This window comes from Uloborus diversus, chromosome 3, assembly GCF_026930045.1.
Source record: "Uloborus diversus isolate 005 chromosome 3, Udiv.v.3.1, whole genome shotgun sequence".
NCBI classification, from domain to species: domain Eukaryota; kingdom Metazoa; phylum Arthropoda; class Arachnida; order Araneae; family Uloboridae; genus Uloborus; species Uloborus diversus.
Window position 1 is genome coordinate 49,619,284 of NC_072733.1, and position 17,821 is coordinate 49,637,104.

The following is a 17,821-nucleotide window of genomic DNA, read 5'->3' on the forward strand; positions in this document are numbered from 1 at the left end:
GCTACAATGCTTTGCTTTGCAATTTTTTACTGTCCCACTAGTCAGTTATTCAACTATACCCTTGTTTTATAATGTTATAGTACTGCTTTTATCATAAGTAATAAAATATGACTTAGTAATTATTTGCAATCATTGTAGTTTAGTGCAGAGAAAATAATTTTTTTCACTATAATGTACAGCCTCAACGAATGTCCACGAACTATAATTTACAGTATAAATGAAATAAAGCTACTTTAATGAAAATAATTAAAAATATACCAAAAACACATTCAAAAAAGTGTTACAAATAACTTCAGTTTTTACCGCAATTTATTTATTTAGAAGCTAAACAGCTTCACATACATACTGCGTGCCAAGCGCCTTGCCTCCGGACATACACGAGAAGGATGTACAATACAACACAAGGAAATAACACCCGGGACACCGGCGGGAATCGAACCCACAACCTTCGGCTCAGAAGACGAAGCTTCTACCACAGAGCCACGGAGGCCTTTTTTTACCGCAATAATAACCGTTTTTTTTTTTTTTTTTCACTTTGCTTCCAGTTATCATATTATAAAGTTAACTCTTATGCAATTTCCCCATCTTGAAGTGCATTTTACGAGCTTGCAGAACCATTGCCTATAGTTATGTCACTTGTTTGTGAAAGGACATACACTCTAGTTTGAAATGTAGGCATCAAGTTCGATACTAACCCTCAGTGCTATGAGATACAGGTCCCTAAAGAGTAAATTTTTTCTCACATTTTGATGTTTTTCTTTCACTTTGCTTCTAGTTATCATATTATAAAGTATGCGAATAAGCATAATCAGTCTATTTGCAAGTTTATAACTCTTTTATGGTAAGTTTTTGAGCATACTAGATTTTTAAACAGTACCTGGAAGTCCCTGGAGGAAAGTTTAAGCCCGGATATGTTGATTAAATTGAAAACTGAATAGTTAGTTTTACTTTTTTGAAATACGTATTGTGTTCTTGAAAAGAATTTGCCCATAGTTCTGTCACTTGTTTGTGAAAATACACATACTCTAGTTTGAAATGCAGGTATCCAGTTCTACACTGACCCTCGGTGCACTGATATAAATTCCCATGAAAACTGCACTTTTTCACATTTTTCGATACAAAAACTGACATTTTTTGGCAGCAATGAGCATTAACCATGCATTTAATGAGCCTATTTAAGAATTTATATATATCACTACACAAATTGCTCGCAAAAACTATGGTTGAACTTCAGTGCATGGAACCAGGAACCCTCAAACATGACATATTTTCACTTTCTTCGGCACAGTTTAGCCACCCCTGCCAGGGTCCACTGAAAGTCAGCCATAAAATTTACGATATATTTCATTTGAGGCACTAAATATCGTGTTGTAATCACAAAGATTACATTTGCTGATGCTCAACACGAAGAGATAATTGAATATTAAAAAATGTCGATTTGAGAAAAACCCCAAGTTGGGACCATTTTTCGGAATTTTTGCGGGTCACAAAAATTTTTTTGGAAGAAAAGAAAAAATAAGTGTTTTCTAAAATGATTCAAAGAAAGCATTGTAAATTTTTTAGCAAAATCAAAAATGGCATGTATCTGACATGCCTGACTCTTAAAAAAACTGGCTCTTAAGCTGTTTAAAAAAATAAATAAATAAATAAATACATTGTTATAAACGGAACTGGATTTTTTTTGTACATTTTAATTTATTAACGAGTTAAAAATATTACTGGTTTTATTAAATTTATGTGAAATGGTTGGGGACAACTAAAATTTTTAGGAAGGGGAGAATTCTGAATATGCCGAAAGAAAGCCCAATTTTACCGAATGATAAAATTCGATTATGCACACATATACATACATAACATATACATACATAACATACATAACATACATACATTTAATGTAGGGAAATGTCAAGTGCTACACTTTGGTCATGGAAATAAGCGTATGAGATATCATTTACAGGGTTCAGTCATAAATCAGGCAGAAAATGTTCAAAGGAGAGTCAGAGGGGACATGATTCAGTTATTTAAATTTATCAAAATGAAAGATGTAAATGGATTAAATTTTTGCGGGGAAAGCAGGACAAGGGGTCATTGTTTTAAGCTATTTAAATCTCAGGCTAACTTGGAAATCAGGAAAAACTACTACTTTAGCAGGGTCGTGGGCACTTGGAATAGCTTACCGGAAGAGGCGGTAATGAGCAAGGGAGTGGATAGCTTTAAGAGGGCCATTGATCTTCATTTGGGACTAATTAATTGACTAGGACCAGCCTAGCTGGGCCCAGAGCCTGTTGCTGGTCGTCACATTTGTATTTGTATTTGTATAACAGCTACGGCGAAGAAAAATTGGGAATCATTGAAAATAATTTAAAAATAGGAAATAAGAATCTTAAAGTTCAATATTGTGTCCTAATTTGTCAAATAAATTAGTTTAATGTCATCCCCCCCCCCCCCAAAAAAAAAGGAAATTAAGAAAATTGGAATAGTGAACTTCGGTGACTTTCCATTGCGACAACGCTGGGGGGGGGGGGGCCGAAATTTCTGAAGTTCACCAAGGGCACCAGACGCCCTAGTTACGCTGCTGCCAGTAGAAGGAACTGAATATACCGACAGCCCATTTGTCACATCCTGAGATTGCACTTTCGTCCTTTGGACTCATCATTCAGGAATAGGCAATAACTGAGCTAGAGGCAGATGTCCTCTAATTGAAGCTGAGATTACCAATAAACTGGTAGATGAAGTAAATCAATTTCATTTGCGAGAGTCCGTAGACCTGGCGCGTAAACTGAAGGTAAAACTTGGGTTTTTAGCATATTATAAACTACAACTAAACATAACTTCAGTGATAATATTTTCCACAGTAATAAGGAAACATTGTCTTTGCAGTTATGCTCAGTTGTAGTTTATAATAAAACAAAGTGGATTGTTTGTTTATTTAAAAAAAATTTCTGTAGAACTCCCTCCTGAAACATACCTGCCTCGTTTCCATTTCCTCCTAGAACGATAAAAAGTTCTTTATCATCCCCGTCTGCAAACCATGAAATGTTCTCTTTTAGAGAAAAACGTTTTCCTTCCAGCAACGTTCTCTTACTCCCCCTTTCATACTGTCACAACTCCTCAATTGAAAAATACTATCTGATTATAAAAATTTATCTGAATGAAAAAAATTGCTTCACTATTAATTTCATATGTGATTAATTCAAAAAATGTAAAAACATTGCGACAGTTTCAAATGTTGCTCCGGAATTCCAGCACTCTTCCTCTTGAGTATGTAAAGCACCTATCTTTATGGTTTCATTACTTTTTTTTTTTTAATTTCACGGCCTATTCGCATGTATGCATGGAAATGTACCTATGCAAAACTGTGTAAACAAGAAGCATCTGCAGGGCCGATCCCAGCAGGTGTGCAGCTCGTGTTCCGATATCGAGCGACCAAAAGTAAGGGGCGGCCGCAGGCCGCATTTAGTTCCATTAATGAAGCAAAATTCCTGGAGAATTTTTACTATATAACTTATTTTAAGTCCAATAAACATGCTGAATTTTAAACGTTTATTCAAAATCAGAGTAAGTCCCGATTTCCCTATAGCATAGCACACTTTAAGAATAATAGAACGTTAGTGCACAGCATGTTGGTCTATTGTCTATTAATATCTATTCTTTACATACATGCTTCTTTTGATTGCAAAATTTGCTACAGATTCGGCAATGAGGCATGGATACCGAGGAGGAACAGTGAGGGCAATGGATCTCTCCTGAAGCATTAAAAGGTGCTTTGTAAAAGGAGCGCAGAGGACGGCAACTAATGCTTCCCCCTAAGCTCCTACAGACCCTAAACTATGAACACATATTGTAGTAAAAAAAAGAAACTATACTGATAAAATATATTCACAAGGCGAATACAGGGGGAGACAATAGACATTTGGGACTTCCCTGAGAGTCAAGTTTAATATATGAATAATGAACTAACTTTTTTGTAGTTTCCCTCCTTAACAGCAGTTTTTTCTGGAGAAAATTGAAATAACTAATGAGCTGCTCGACTACAGATCAGGTAAGAGGGCAATTCCCGTATCTCAGGTAGCAAATTCAAGTTTGGCAGATCCAAAAGAAAGTCATGATCTCCTTGACGAGACTAAAGAAAGCTTAAAATTGCGTTTTTAAAACTTAATCTCGGAAAATATCTCTCGTTGAACCACCGATCTTAAATCTCTTACAAACCCTTTCTGTCTTAACTTGACCAAATATGGCCTAAAATAGATTTTTTTTGCGATTTCTAGCAGTTTACAGTCCCCCATGTCTTAAGTCCCTAAAGATGGCTTCTAAGTGTATTCTGTCCTCAAACCCTGACCCTTCTCCTTGTGACAATAAAGATGGTTTAGAGTAATTTTTAGAACTTAAATTTCAAAAATTTTGCGGAGGAGGGCCCTAAAACCCATTTTCTATCACCATAACTACCAAAGATAATCTGAACTAGAGTCGTTAGAGAAGTCCTACATCATTTCCTCTCACCTAACGTCTTCCAAAACAGACTAAAATAGTGTTTCTCAAACATCAGTTTCAAAAAACTTTCGGGAAAGTGTGCCCGGATCCCCCTTTTCTATCAGCGTAATCACGGAAAGCTTAAATTTTCGTTTTCAGACGGACAGAACCTCACTCATTATCAAATAATGCCTAAAGTTCGCTATTGGGACTTCAATTTCTAAAAATTTCAGGAGAAGAACCGACTGGCTTATGTAACTTTAATCGACGTTAGGGCATCCCTCTAACGTCGCCAGATAATGTTTTTTTTAAAACTACTGCTGTACTACAGCGCCGAGGAATTTCCGGAGGAAAGCCGCTAGTTCTCCTATCGTTGCCAAAGACATCCTAAACTTGCGTCTTAGACTTTAGTTTGGACAACTTTTGATAAAAGATGAGCTTATCTCCTCTCTTGTAACGTCAACAAAGATATCCCAAAATTGCGTGTTTAAAACTTCAGTTTCGGAAAAATTTTGGGGAGAACTGCAATACTTCCAAAACTAAGATCCCAAAAAATAGCCTCAAATTGACTTCAACTTTAATAGAATTTCATAATGGAACCCCAACATTACTCTCCCCTAAAAGTTTCACAAAAGTTCCTACACGCGCAATTTTTTAAGCCAAGTTAAGTTTGAACATTTCTCCTTGGACCTTGAGTAACCTCGACTTTCTTTTCCTTGCAACCTAACACAACCAAAGGTTAATCATTTTTTTTCCTACGATAATTTCGAAAATTTTCTGAGGTATCTCAGCCCCCCCCCCCCTCCCAACTCCCAAGATGACAGACTAAAATACGATCTTACGACTAGTAATTCTTGGTATCTATAACTTTTTTCAAAGATATAAAGTGTACCCAAAGACTAATATTTTCTACAAAACGCTTTTACTTTTTATAAATTCATTCTTCTGTTTTGTTTTTTTTAAATTAGAACTTGATACAAAAGATGGTCATGAAGGAAGATGGTCAGATGTTAAGTATTAGTAAAAACACTCTAGAGGGGCGGCATTGCACACGGGCAACCGACATTCTAGGATCGGCCCTGAGCGTTGGACAAAAATAGCAATCAAATTAAGTTTTTAATTCTAGAAAAAATTGAAAAGTTTTGCAACAAATTTAGAAATAACCATCCTAAAAAGGAAAAATAATGAATGCAATAATTATTTTAACCATTGATAACATGCAATTCCATAGTCGTGCTTTTTAAATCACCAATACATAGTTAGATCGTTTTTACACTTTTTTTCTTCCAAGTGCTGCTTTGATTCTAAACTAATACCAGTAAAATTATAACTATAAGCAGCGTAATTTTGTTTATCCATTAAGTTTTCGTTTTTTGACAAACTTCTCTTTTTAAGCTATCTACGACCTAGCGAAATTTTGAGAAACCTAAATTTGCTGATTCCGCAACATAGTGGACATATGATCAAACCGAAATTTAATAGTTCAGATAGAACGAGAATGTGATTAGAAACAAAATTAGTACTGTCGTACAAATTTAATAAATAAAAGTATTTTTTCAAAGAATCTTCTTTTAAAATGTTTCTCATTTTATTTATTCTGAAATAAACAGGAAAATATAAAACCAAAAATCTATTTAAACACCATTTTATTCATTTATTTTTTTTCTTCAAAAATTTACTGTAAAGGTTACTTTCACTAGCAATGTCTTCATAAGTAGCTATGGTTAACTATACAACATTTTCTCTTTCATTGAAATCCTTAGTTAAAATATTCCAAAGAATTTTCTTTTGTGATATTTTCTGCACAAGAATTTTAGTCATTTTTTAGAAAAAATTATAAAACATTGGCAAGAAAAACTGAAATGCTGAACTTAGTTTCAAAAATATACATCAATTTAAAACGGCACAAAATAAATTATAAAAGATTAATAGAGCATAAAAAAAAATATCTTTCATTGAATCTTTTTTTAAGGATATTGGGCTTAAAAAGCTGTAACTTTCACTATGGCTTCAAAGCGCGGTGTATACCTCTAAAAAACCTACCTTTTGAAGCCACGATAAATGGCTCCAAAACGCGGTGTGTGGTTAGAGACCGCTTTTTGAAGCCAGTGGCTTCGAAACGCGGCGAACATCTCTACTGGCTTCATTAAGCGGTGAACGTCTCTAAAATACCGACGTATTGAAGCCAACGTTGTGAAGCTAAAAATTGGCTTCGAAACGCGGTGAGCTATTAGAAGTTGGCTTCAAAACGCGGTGAACTCAATTGTATATATATATATATATATATATATATATATATATATATATATATATATATATATAAACATACTAATAATAATATATTAATGAAACCTAATGGGGATTTGAAAGATATATTATTTTACACCTCCATATAGCAAAAAGTATGCTCAAAATTTTCTTTGTGCTACAGTACTCGAAGTGTTATATTAGAGGGTTGAAAAAATATTTTTACTGTTGTGTTTCTTATTTTATAATGTATTGCAAAACTTTTTTTTGCATAATGCCTTTACTAAACTTTCTAGTGACTATAGCACCTGTTTCCTAGTTTTATCTTATTATTATTTATTTTTTCTAACAGAGAAAGAAAGCATTATATGACTGAAAAACTTGTAGTTATTTGATGGGAAAAATTCACTTAATACTATGACATGTGTTTTGACAGTAAGTACTGCTTTGAAGTATAGTTGCTGAAGGTTTGCAGTTGTCTGACTCATGCTGGCCAAGTGTATCATTCTATTACCCAGTTATATACATCATTATAAAAATATTTGCCCAGGTTTATTAATTAGATTTCTTAGTGAATTGAAAGATATTCCTGCTGAAGTAGGAAATGTTATGCGTATATGTCTGTCACAACTTTGGCTTACTTAAGAATAATTTAATATCCTTCCATACAGCCATCACCTAGGTTCAATGACTGCAATTTATCTTTAGATATAAAGCAGCATATTGGTGGTTAGTGCTGCAATGATGAAGTCACAACAGCTATGCTGGAACACTTAGTAAATCAATTTGGCCATATCTACATGTCTGTGCATACAACTCTAAAGATCCATCTTATGGCGTGTGGTTCTTTCACCTTGTGGATGAACTGCCACTCTTCTGATTTCAATTCTGGGTTTAATCTGTTCATCAACTTTAACTACAAATCTGAACTTTTGATGAAGATATCATTTGCCTTGAACACTTGGATGCCTTGATGGTTTTTGGTAACTCACTTTTACTAAAAACTTGAGTGCTGGTGATTTAGCCAAAAAAAACCCCTTTAGTGCAGATAATGCATCCCACCAATCGAGGCTACCTATAATTTTATGATTGCCCTTAAGTACTGCTATATTTGAAGCATGTTGTGTTTTCTGCAACATCACAATTAACAAGCCATACCTTAGCATGTGGAACAACTTTTTGATTTTTCAGCTTATGATCCACAGACAAAAATATGTCCACCTTTAGAATTTCAGTATGAATATGTTCAATATCATTGTGGGCAAACTCTGAATGGAAATTCTTCTCTTAGTGGTCACTTTAAGCTTATTTAATACCTGAACATAAGACTGTGGCTGCTGTCTATACTCTTTTGGATAATTCCCACATTTGTTCTCTGGATTAATTAGGCCTAACAGCTTTCCTCTTCCTTTACACTTTACTCTTTCTCCTGCTTATATATTTTCTTTTTTGATTTTTTGAAAGAACTTACTGCTTGTTATTCCAGAGTCGGGGAGTTGCACTCTTGCACATCTTACTCCAGCAGCAAGGTTGCTGATTTCCTCATTTGCTCCAGAATCCAACTTCATACGAGCTGTTTTACAGCAAGCTGGACACCTTCAATATAAAGAAACCTGCCATTCATTCATTTCTTTTATTTTAGAGTTATGCTGCAGAAAGAATGTCCTTTTCTACTCTAGCTGTTGGCCCTTGCTTCTTTTTTTGCAGCATTTTTTTCACAATATATTGGGAGAGAGAACAATGCAACTGACACTACATTGAAGCTGTGTTATAATTTTTGCAAATCTGTTTTTATAAAAAAATATTTTGAGTCGGTTTCTCTTTATACCTTATATAAGTTTTCTTTATCTTGTTTAAATTAGTTTGAGTTTTATATTAGACTTTCTGTTCTGAAATGTTGATTTGAGAACTATATTTAATGCATCTTACTGCTTTCCATTATTAAAAGCAACTGCACAAACAGTTATTGTAAATTCATAGTTTTTCACTCTTGGAATAAATTCTTTGATTTTTCAGATTTGGAACAGTAACGTTGTGATGGATACTTGTTTAGGGAAGGCTTCTGTTGAAGCTCCATTGAATCCAGAAACAGTTGCTAAAGAAGTAGAATTGTATGGACGTTTGCAAGAAAAAGGCGTTAAAAAGCCAGGAACTGTTTTACTAGAGATATCAACATGTGATGATCTTATGGCATACTGAGATTTTTTTTTAACTAAAACTTGTGGGCTTAAATCATTTGTTTTTAAAACTTTTGTATGTATTTCTTTCTCTCATTTCTTTTAATAAACATTTGGAGTGTTTTTAAACATTTTTCGTGTACAGTGTACAATATACATATTTTTGTACTTTTTGTTTTGATACTCCATTCTTTGCTATATGTTTGTCTTTTTTAAGGTATTTTAATGATTTTACCATTTATGTATGTAAGAGTTTATTCCATAATTAATTTTTAAAAATGTTTAACAGAAAAATAACAAGTTTCAAAGTAACTACTTTTACTTAATACTATAGATGCAATCTTCATCAAGGTTTGTGTGTAAAAAACAATTATTGCTTACATTTTAATTTTTAAAAGGACTTTAAGCTTTTAAAGGACAATAAGCATAAGAAATGGAATTGTTTTGGATGTCCAGTTTGCATTATTGCTGTTATGTTAATTGGTTTTGCATTTAAAAACGCATTTTTATTTTACTATTATTAATATTTTGTGAAACCATTTAACTGCAGTAGAACCTGTCATTAAGGGACACTAAGGGGACTGGACACTTTGTCCCTTAAATAGAGGTGTCCCTTCTTTGGAGGTGGATGAATTGATACATGTTGTGTAAACTTAGTTAATTTCATAATAAACGAACACTAATACCATTTGAGATTAATTAGTGAAATTTTTTCATTTTTATATGTACTAAATGAAATTCAGAAATATTCAAACTGGGGAAAAAAAGATTATTAAAATTGTCAAAAATTTTGTATAATCAAAGTTTTGTAACTGATTTTCATTACTTACAATTTTTAATTACTGTGCTACATGGATTTGCTTGATATCGTCTAATTTACAATGCAAAAAACAGTGTGATCATATTTCTTCAAGTTTTCTTTTCAAAGCTTGTAACGGGAAGCACACTATCTGTTGGGGCTGAGCCCATATGGAAAAATTGATGAGAGGGAAAGGCATGAATAGGTTTTGCCAAGAATTTTAGAATGTCAAGAAAAACTTTTATTGCTTAATTTTTTGACAAAACGGGAACCTTGAATTCCAATAAATTCAATATTTCTAATATATTTATACATATATATATATATATATATATATATATATATATATATATATATATTTTAATATTTTCTTGTGACTGTCTTTTAAATAGTGTCTCTTAATGGAGGTCCCTATTTGAAGAGACTAGGACCAGAAAAAGTGTCCCTTAAATAGAGGTGTCCCTTAAAGGAGATACTACTGTATATGAGTGCTTGAATACAATGTGGTATTGATTGCAAAAGAGAAAATTTCTATTGTTTGGTACTCACTAATGGGGTACAACTTTTCATGTTCAAGAAAATTCAATTTTCTTTAGAGGTCTTGTATTTCAAGCATTTTGCTTTTTTTTTTCTTGTACATAGTTAATTTTGGAATTATAAGCCATTTATCATTCATTCATTTCTAAGAACTATGTTTATTGTTTTAAAATTCATATTGTAAAATTTTTTAATCTTGGGTTTTCAAGATTTTATAATTATTTTGGCCTCAAGTTCTGTAATCATTGTAATGCTAAAGTTTGTAAACAATTAACATCACTTTCCCTTCAATTACTATTGGTCGTAGAATTGCCTAAAATATTAATGCTGTTATATTTTTACAATAACTTATGATTTTTTTTAAAAAAATTAATGATACCTAATGTTATAACAGTAACTGCAATTGAAAAGTGTAAAACCTAACAACCAAAAAATAAGTTTAACCATGGCTTAAAAAATTAAACAAAAAATTAGCTCATGAAATTTATTGCAAAAGACACCGCAATGTATTTAGTACTTCTCTATATTAGAACTGCCAGAATTAAAATACTTCACTTTTATATTCAATTTTATTTAAAGTGAAATAAGGTACTCAATCTGTTCCCAATCTGTAAATGCTCCAAATCTCTTTTCTCTTAAAATATACAATTGTGTTCAAAAACTTGTCTCATTTTTAAGATTAATGTACAAGTTAAAAGTTTGGCTTTGTGACTAGTTTTAATATTATATTTTTTGCATAAATGCATCTTTATCACTCATAATACCATATTATTATTACTGCGCCTTATCTACTCTTTGAGTTAAATATCTTTCATAGTTTTATTGATTGGCATAGTTTCATTGTAATTATGGTGGTAACATTTAACATTTTTGTTGTTTTTAAATGTGAAATCAGTCCCTGTTGTAAAAAAAAAAAAAAAAGATTCTTCACATTTTCAAGCAGCATATGAAAAATCAGTCTAGTAATTAATTTAAATAGATTGATCAAAATTTTAAATCAAATGTAATTTTCAGTACAGACACTGCTGCGGTATAATTGCTGCACCCCTACAAAAGTCAAATAATTTCGCAGAAATGCCATGATTCAAAATGATGATTAATTCAACCACAGTATATCAGGGTTACAGCTTACTACAGCAAATGCTTAATGAAAAAGCGTATTAAAAGGCAAAAGTAAAAAGGACCTACAAGAATATAGGTTGATTCCTTTACTTGAGAAAAAATTAGGAAAATGGAAACTAATGTTTATATATATATATATATATATATATATTCTGGATTTCTGTCTGGAAGATTTTGCTGCATTTTATTTTTTGCAAATAAACTCTTTACAAAGAAAGAAAGTAAAAAATTCATTAGCATATTAGTGATAAAAATGTGCACTGTTCATATTTGAATGAAAAGGTTTTGTTTCTGCTATTAGTCTTTGTAAATAGTTTGTTTTTGCCAAGATTGTTTTTATTAACTTGCTTTTATTCTGAACTAATAGCAATAAAATGCAGGTTTTCCTTTTTTCCTTCCTAACTATTCTTTTCTTAAAAATAAGCTCTAACTTACTAGCAATCAACTGTACAGATAACTCGCTGAAAGGGAGTTTGGCATTTCCCGCATTTTTCCTGTTGGGGGTCTTTTACTATAGTTAAAAGTTTTTTATTAACAGTTAGATAATCTATAATTATCTCACTGCTATTCAAAAAAGTTGTGCTGAAATCGGAGTGATAAAAAAATAGCTACAGAGAGGGAGGCAGAAAGGCTACACTAAATTTAATTTTTAAACACGCATAAATGCTGAGAAGAAATCCAGAAATTACTATACGAGGCAGTGAGAAGCAAAGGGATGAAGTGGGTATTTTTAAGTTTGGAGTAAAAGGCGTTTAAAGCTACAGTCCTTGGTAGGCTTTCATTGATTTTTTTTCTAAATTGTGCTGTATAGCATTACCTACCAGGGGTACTAATTTTCTCTCTTGCCCCAAGACAGAGGAGACGTTTACCTACCATTTGTACTGGTTATCTCCTAATGTGCAGACATTTTTTGGACAGAAGTTTACAAAGATTTTAAGACTCTCACTGTCAGTAAATAACTTCACATCTTTTCATTGATCTTATTATTGCTCAATAACATGATTTTATGTACAAAAGAATTCATCTTTGTTACTTAATTATTCTCAGCGGGCTAAAGGTTTATGTGGTTGTACAGTAGTACGTCTGAATAACAGACAACTATGGGACTGTGAGAATTTTGCCCATCATTGGGAAATGTCCACTATTAGAGGGGACTAATTAATTCTCCTTTTTCAAGTTATTGCAAATCTAAAAAATCAATTTTAATTTTTTAAAAACATGCTGTTTCTCTAGCATAACAGAATCGAAACAATTGTGAAAGATTTACTACATTAACCTTTTCTGAAAAATACATCAGCCTTCAGAATTTAATACGTTAAAGTTATCAGTTGAAACAGTTTGACATTTCCTTTTTCACATTAAAAGCCTGGTTCTCAACATAAATGTTTAAATCATTTACTTTAGCAAGTCCTTCAATGTCTCCTTTGTTCAGAAAAAAGTTTTTCAGTTCTTTACTAAATCTGTGCTTCCGAAAAGTCATTAATTGTGCAAACATCATTTCAATCAGATAAATCATCTTCATCATCACAAAGAGCAGATTGTTCAGTTGTGAGAAATAAAATTTGAAACATTCAAGTTTTCCTCATCCACAAGTCCTCATCAATTTGAATGTAGTCTTCAGCACTGGCTTTTGAATCCAAATGAACCAATAGCTCATTAAGTTCTTTTTCCTCTTCTGCTGCTCTTAATGCATGTCAGGTATCATTTCACTGTTGAAAGAAAATTCTGCCTTTTTAAAACAATTTGCAATTTTCCCAGGTTCCAATTTTTTGAGAGCTCATGTGATTCAGGAAACAGCATCCAAAACGGTTACAGATTTTGCTAATTCTTCACTAGATTTACATGAAGGAATCTGTGAAAAAATGTGTCTGAGTAGGAGCTTTCTGTTTCCTACTGAAAAGCTGCAGATAATATCTTGATCAACTGTAGTACAGAGGTGGTGTTTGGTGGCAAAAATTCTAACTTTACATTTTGCAATTTTAAGTCGTCAGGATGTGAAGTGGCATTATCCAGAAGGATAATTATTTTTCTTGCTTTCTTCTTCATTCTTCTAATCAAATCCAGTAACCCATCTTTGATTATTTCAGTCATCATCCACACTTTCGTATTCAATTCTCAGGACACACTTAGTTTACCTATGTCAATGTTTTTGAAATGCCTCGGTTTTCCGATCACAGGTGGAGTTTCAAACTCACTGATCATATTGCAACACAGCAAGATTGTGAGACATTTTTTAGAAACATATCCTCTACTACATTTTTCACCCTTGAAATATAAAATTTTATTTGAAAGGATGCGACAAAAAAAAAAAAGTTTTGTTGGCATTGAGATATTTTTCTCATCATGAATTTGAATTTCTCTACCCAATCCACTATGTGTTGGGTCAGTGGACTTCTCTTCAATAAAAATAGACTTAAAAGAAATGTCATGCTAAATATGGAATTTTTCAATCCATCCATTTGATGCCTTAAAAGTTTCTATGCCTAAAGTTTTTCTGACTTCTCTGGCTTTCTCCTAAAGTAATAAGACTCTTATTGGGATGTTCTTTGCACAAGCAGATTGGAACAGTTTCATGACAACCACATCAATTTTACTAGCTTCTGCTTTAAACTTAAATTCACATTCACAACCCACAATTTTCTAATTTCGTCTTTATCCTTTAAAATTTTGCTGATCTGAGTTTTCCCACAAGACAAAGTACATTTTCCTTTTATTCTTTGACAATACCCAGAACATCAATCTTACAATCTTAAGTAGCCATTTCGTAGCCATTATTATTAGATGCCATTTTAAAACTCACGTAAAATGTTACACTAAAAAATCAACACTCCTTTGGAAAAGTTAATGAGTTAGCAGCTACAAACAAGGATTGGTGTGGGAAAAAACAGGTTTACTCACCCCTTAATTCTCCTTAGGGTATGAAGATCCCATTATACTGCTCTTTTGATTCCACGAAACAGTGAGAAGAAAATAGATTGATTGAATAGGATCGAAGAAGAAGATGAATTGGGCAAATCTTATTTCTGGAGGATGAAAAGCTTTGTAAGGTTACAAAGCAATTTGGTGAAAATTAGAGAAACAGGCAAAGTTCAGTGTAATGATCACAAGGGAAATTTTTTTATGAAATAACTCCGAGTGAATTTCATGAATTGGCCTATATGAAAGGACGGGGACTTTCCAGAACTGTCAGTTAATTAGATGTTTCTGTTATTCAGGGTTGTTTGTTAAAGGAGGTTTGACTGTATGTTTTTACTGCACAAAATCAAAAGGCACATTTGAAAAGAGCATTTCATGCTATAGAAATGTGTGGTGTTGATTGTGTTTTAGCAACTTTAATTTTAGTCTGAATTTCTATGATTGTTTAAGATTATCTTTCGACTTAAGTTATACAATACTTTTCAATTCCAGTGAACTTATAACAATTTAGGATTGTTGTCAATTTCAAAAGCTAGCATATGTTGGTTTCTATCATTTTGGTCACCATGAGCTTAATACATGCTTTTGATAGATAATTTTTTAAATGGTGCTTGTGTTCTCTTGTAAGGAAATATATTATGTGATATCCTCAAACATTTATAATTATCAAAGTAATATTTATTCTTGACAATTATTACTAACCTTTAAACTTTCATGCCCTAGATACACTTGTGGCACAGCACTGGTGATACAAAATGTCATACCAAAGCATTTTTTTTTTTTTTTGAGTGTATCTTATTGTTATACCCATATGTCAGGAGAAGTCTATTTCTGCTTAATCTCTTTGTTAAACCTGAATCTATCTCGGGAAAATTAATTAGCGCTCAGTTCAATAGATGACAGTTTACCACTGCCACACTATGTGGCAGCTGCCTGGAGGAAATACGCAGTGGCTAAAACCTTAAACTTTTATGCATGCAATTCAAAATATCAATTTTTTACTAAATATATGCTGGCTAATGGGTGGTAATTTACTGAATATACTAAATATACTTTATTTTATTCTAAACATTTGAGTTTTGCAATAGAAAGGAAATGGACAATTTATATACCCAAGTCATTGAAATAAGTTGACAGTTAAAAGGTTAATAACAGAAAAATAAAGTTATATACTCAAACTAATTGGAAATCTGTTCAGATAACTATCATAAGTAAATCCCCTTTCATAGCATTTACTTGTAATGATGTTTACAATTGTTTGTAATGATTAAGTTTGTTTTGTAATTTTATGAATATATGGTGTAACATGATTTAGTTCATTTTACTTAAATATGAATAAAATCCTTCTTTATTTATAGAAAAAGTCTTAAAAATTCAGTGTTTTAAATATTTTTAAAAACTGAATGTATTGATTTGTTTCACATTACTTTGTCAAGAAAATAATCATTGTTTTCCTTTTTGCAGCTCAAAATATTTTGCTGCTGTTTTTAAACTGTTTTAGCTAAGTTTTTATTTTATTGGCATCACACTTGTGAAAAGAGATAAGTGGGGTATTAGAGTACAATTAAGAAATTTTTTTTAAATACTTACATTACAAATGATATCAAATGCTCAATTTTACAATCACTGCAAATCACATACATAGAACATGTGCAATGTAGGTGTTTCCCATCACTTTCAGTTTTACCAATTGATTGTAAAAAAAAATTCTCAAAAATGTTTATAAACTATTTTAAATTTTTCATTGTTTATTGGATTTAAACTTATACAATGAATTGCATTTCTAAAATATTTTAAACAACTGAAAAGTTATTTTTCAATATCAAAGTAACAATATCAGAGATAGTATTAGATTTTCATTACCAAAGTATATCTTTAATCTTAGCTATAATGTTTGTGTTTTCAACTTTCTAGTTTACTGTATTTAAATCGATCTTTTGGAGTTTGTAATGTTGCATTGAATTACAGGTCTCTCGTTAAACAACTTTATGATATAGTTATGTGTTCCATTGTTTTTTTTTTTTTTTGTGGAAATACTTTACATAATAATTCATTTTTATAAATATTTCTTTTAACATTTACTCAAAGTATTTTTTAATGCATTTATTCTCATTTATGTGCATCCTTTTTTTCATTTAGAAAAAGTAAGTTCCTAATCAAAGCCTTTTTCCAGTCGTAGACTTATTTGAAATTTATGAGTTTTCTGCATGTTTTATGTGTTGTTTAAAGCTGTTTAGAAACTTGGATACTGAATGCTTTTTAATTCCGTCCTTTACTGTCCAACATAAAAACAAATTGTTTTCTTTCTGTGGTGATGCTGGTGGTAGAGGGGACTCAAACATCTACAATAAATCAGGAAACAAAAAATTTTAACTAAAGATTTTTTTTTTTTAAACCTAATATGAATTTAAAAACAAATTCATTTTATGCAACTGAGATGTCAGAAATTTTATAAAAAATTTCTTGCATGAGCAAAAGAATTACAAAAAAGAAACTTTCATTAGATTTGGTTAGTATGAAGTCAAAGAAATTAGGGTATGGTTTGAGTTTGCATACACACCTTCAAAACGTTTGCTTCCCAATAGAGGTCTAAGAAAACATTCATAGAGCCAAGGCTAGATCCTATTTAGAAGGGAGGGGACGGGGATCTTTTGAATGTCACCAAGGGGGAAATGACAAATAAAAATCATTTTTCTTATTTTTATAGTGCCCAAAGAAAGTTTTCCCTCCCTTCTCTTCTAAATGGTCCTGCATATGCCATGCAAACTCAATACCCATTTTCATGCTTCTTTCTTTAAGTGATAGTTAATTGAAAAAAAAAGACTGCTAGGTTGCCCCTATGTATATACTAATTACATTGAAGGGTTTCTAACCTATAATATTGGGGTCATTTTAAACTATGCAGTAGTTGTGTCACTAAGAAAATAATTTTTCCGAACTATATAATTTCTCACTGTCAAATTTTGAAGTCTTGTAGCCTGGATAGACACACACACACAAAAAAAAAAAAAAAAAAAAAAAAAACTTATAAGATTACATAGCACAAAATTTGTTTTATTATGTAATAATTATTCTATATGTATATATTTTTTTTGCTTTTAAACTTCATACAGAGTTTGATAATGTATTTTGAAATGATTTTAAACATAGTTTTTAACTAAATGAAAGTAGTTTGTGTCTTTTTATTTTCTGTAAGTATTATAATGCTAAATTGTAGACCAGCTATTTAGTAACAGAAAAATTTTAAAAATAAAAAACACATATTTAAAAATAATCATAATAAGTAACAGAAATTTAAACTTTTTATAGAAAAATAATAATAAATATTTACACTTTTTTAAACACTTATAAATGCTACATTATTTTTAATATTACGGACGTGATAAGGGAAAGACGTGATAAGGGAAATGTTTTGCATGTGCCTCTAGATGTTGTGTTTGCAAGTGTCCCATCTAACTTAGAACTAACTTGCAAAAAAAAAAAAAAAAGAATTCTTACTTTAATAAAATTTAAACATTTTACTTGAATGTTCATATTATAGTTTTCAATAATT

The 17,821-nt window shown here is 31.6% G+C and overlaps 1 protein-coding gene across 1 annotated transcript in view; it reads left to right on the plus strand.

The window, feature by feature from the left end:
• The window catches only part of LOC129218354 (calpain-5-like), a 137,119-nt gene extending 125,987 nt beyond the window's left edge, over positions 1-11,132 (plus strand). The window contains exon 13 of the mRNA XM_054852598.1: positions 8,734-11,132. Within this exon, the coding sequence (XP_054708573.1) occupies positions 8,734-8,916 (183 nt within the window). The 3' untranslated portion in view covers positions 8,917-11,132. The remainder of the gene's footprint in view (positions 1-8,733) is intronic.
• The last annotated feature ends 6,689 nt before the right edge of the window (positions 11,133-17,821 follow it).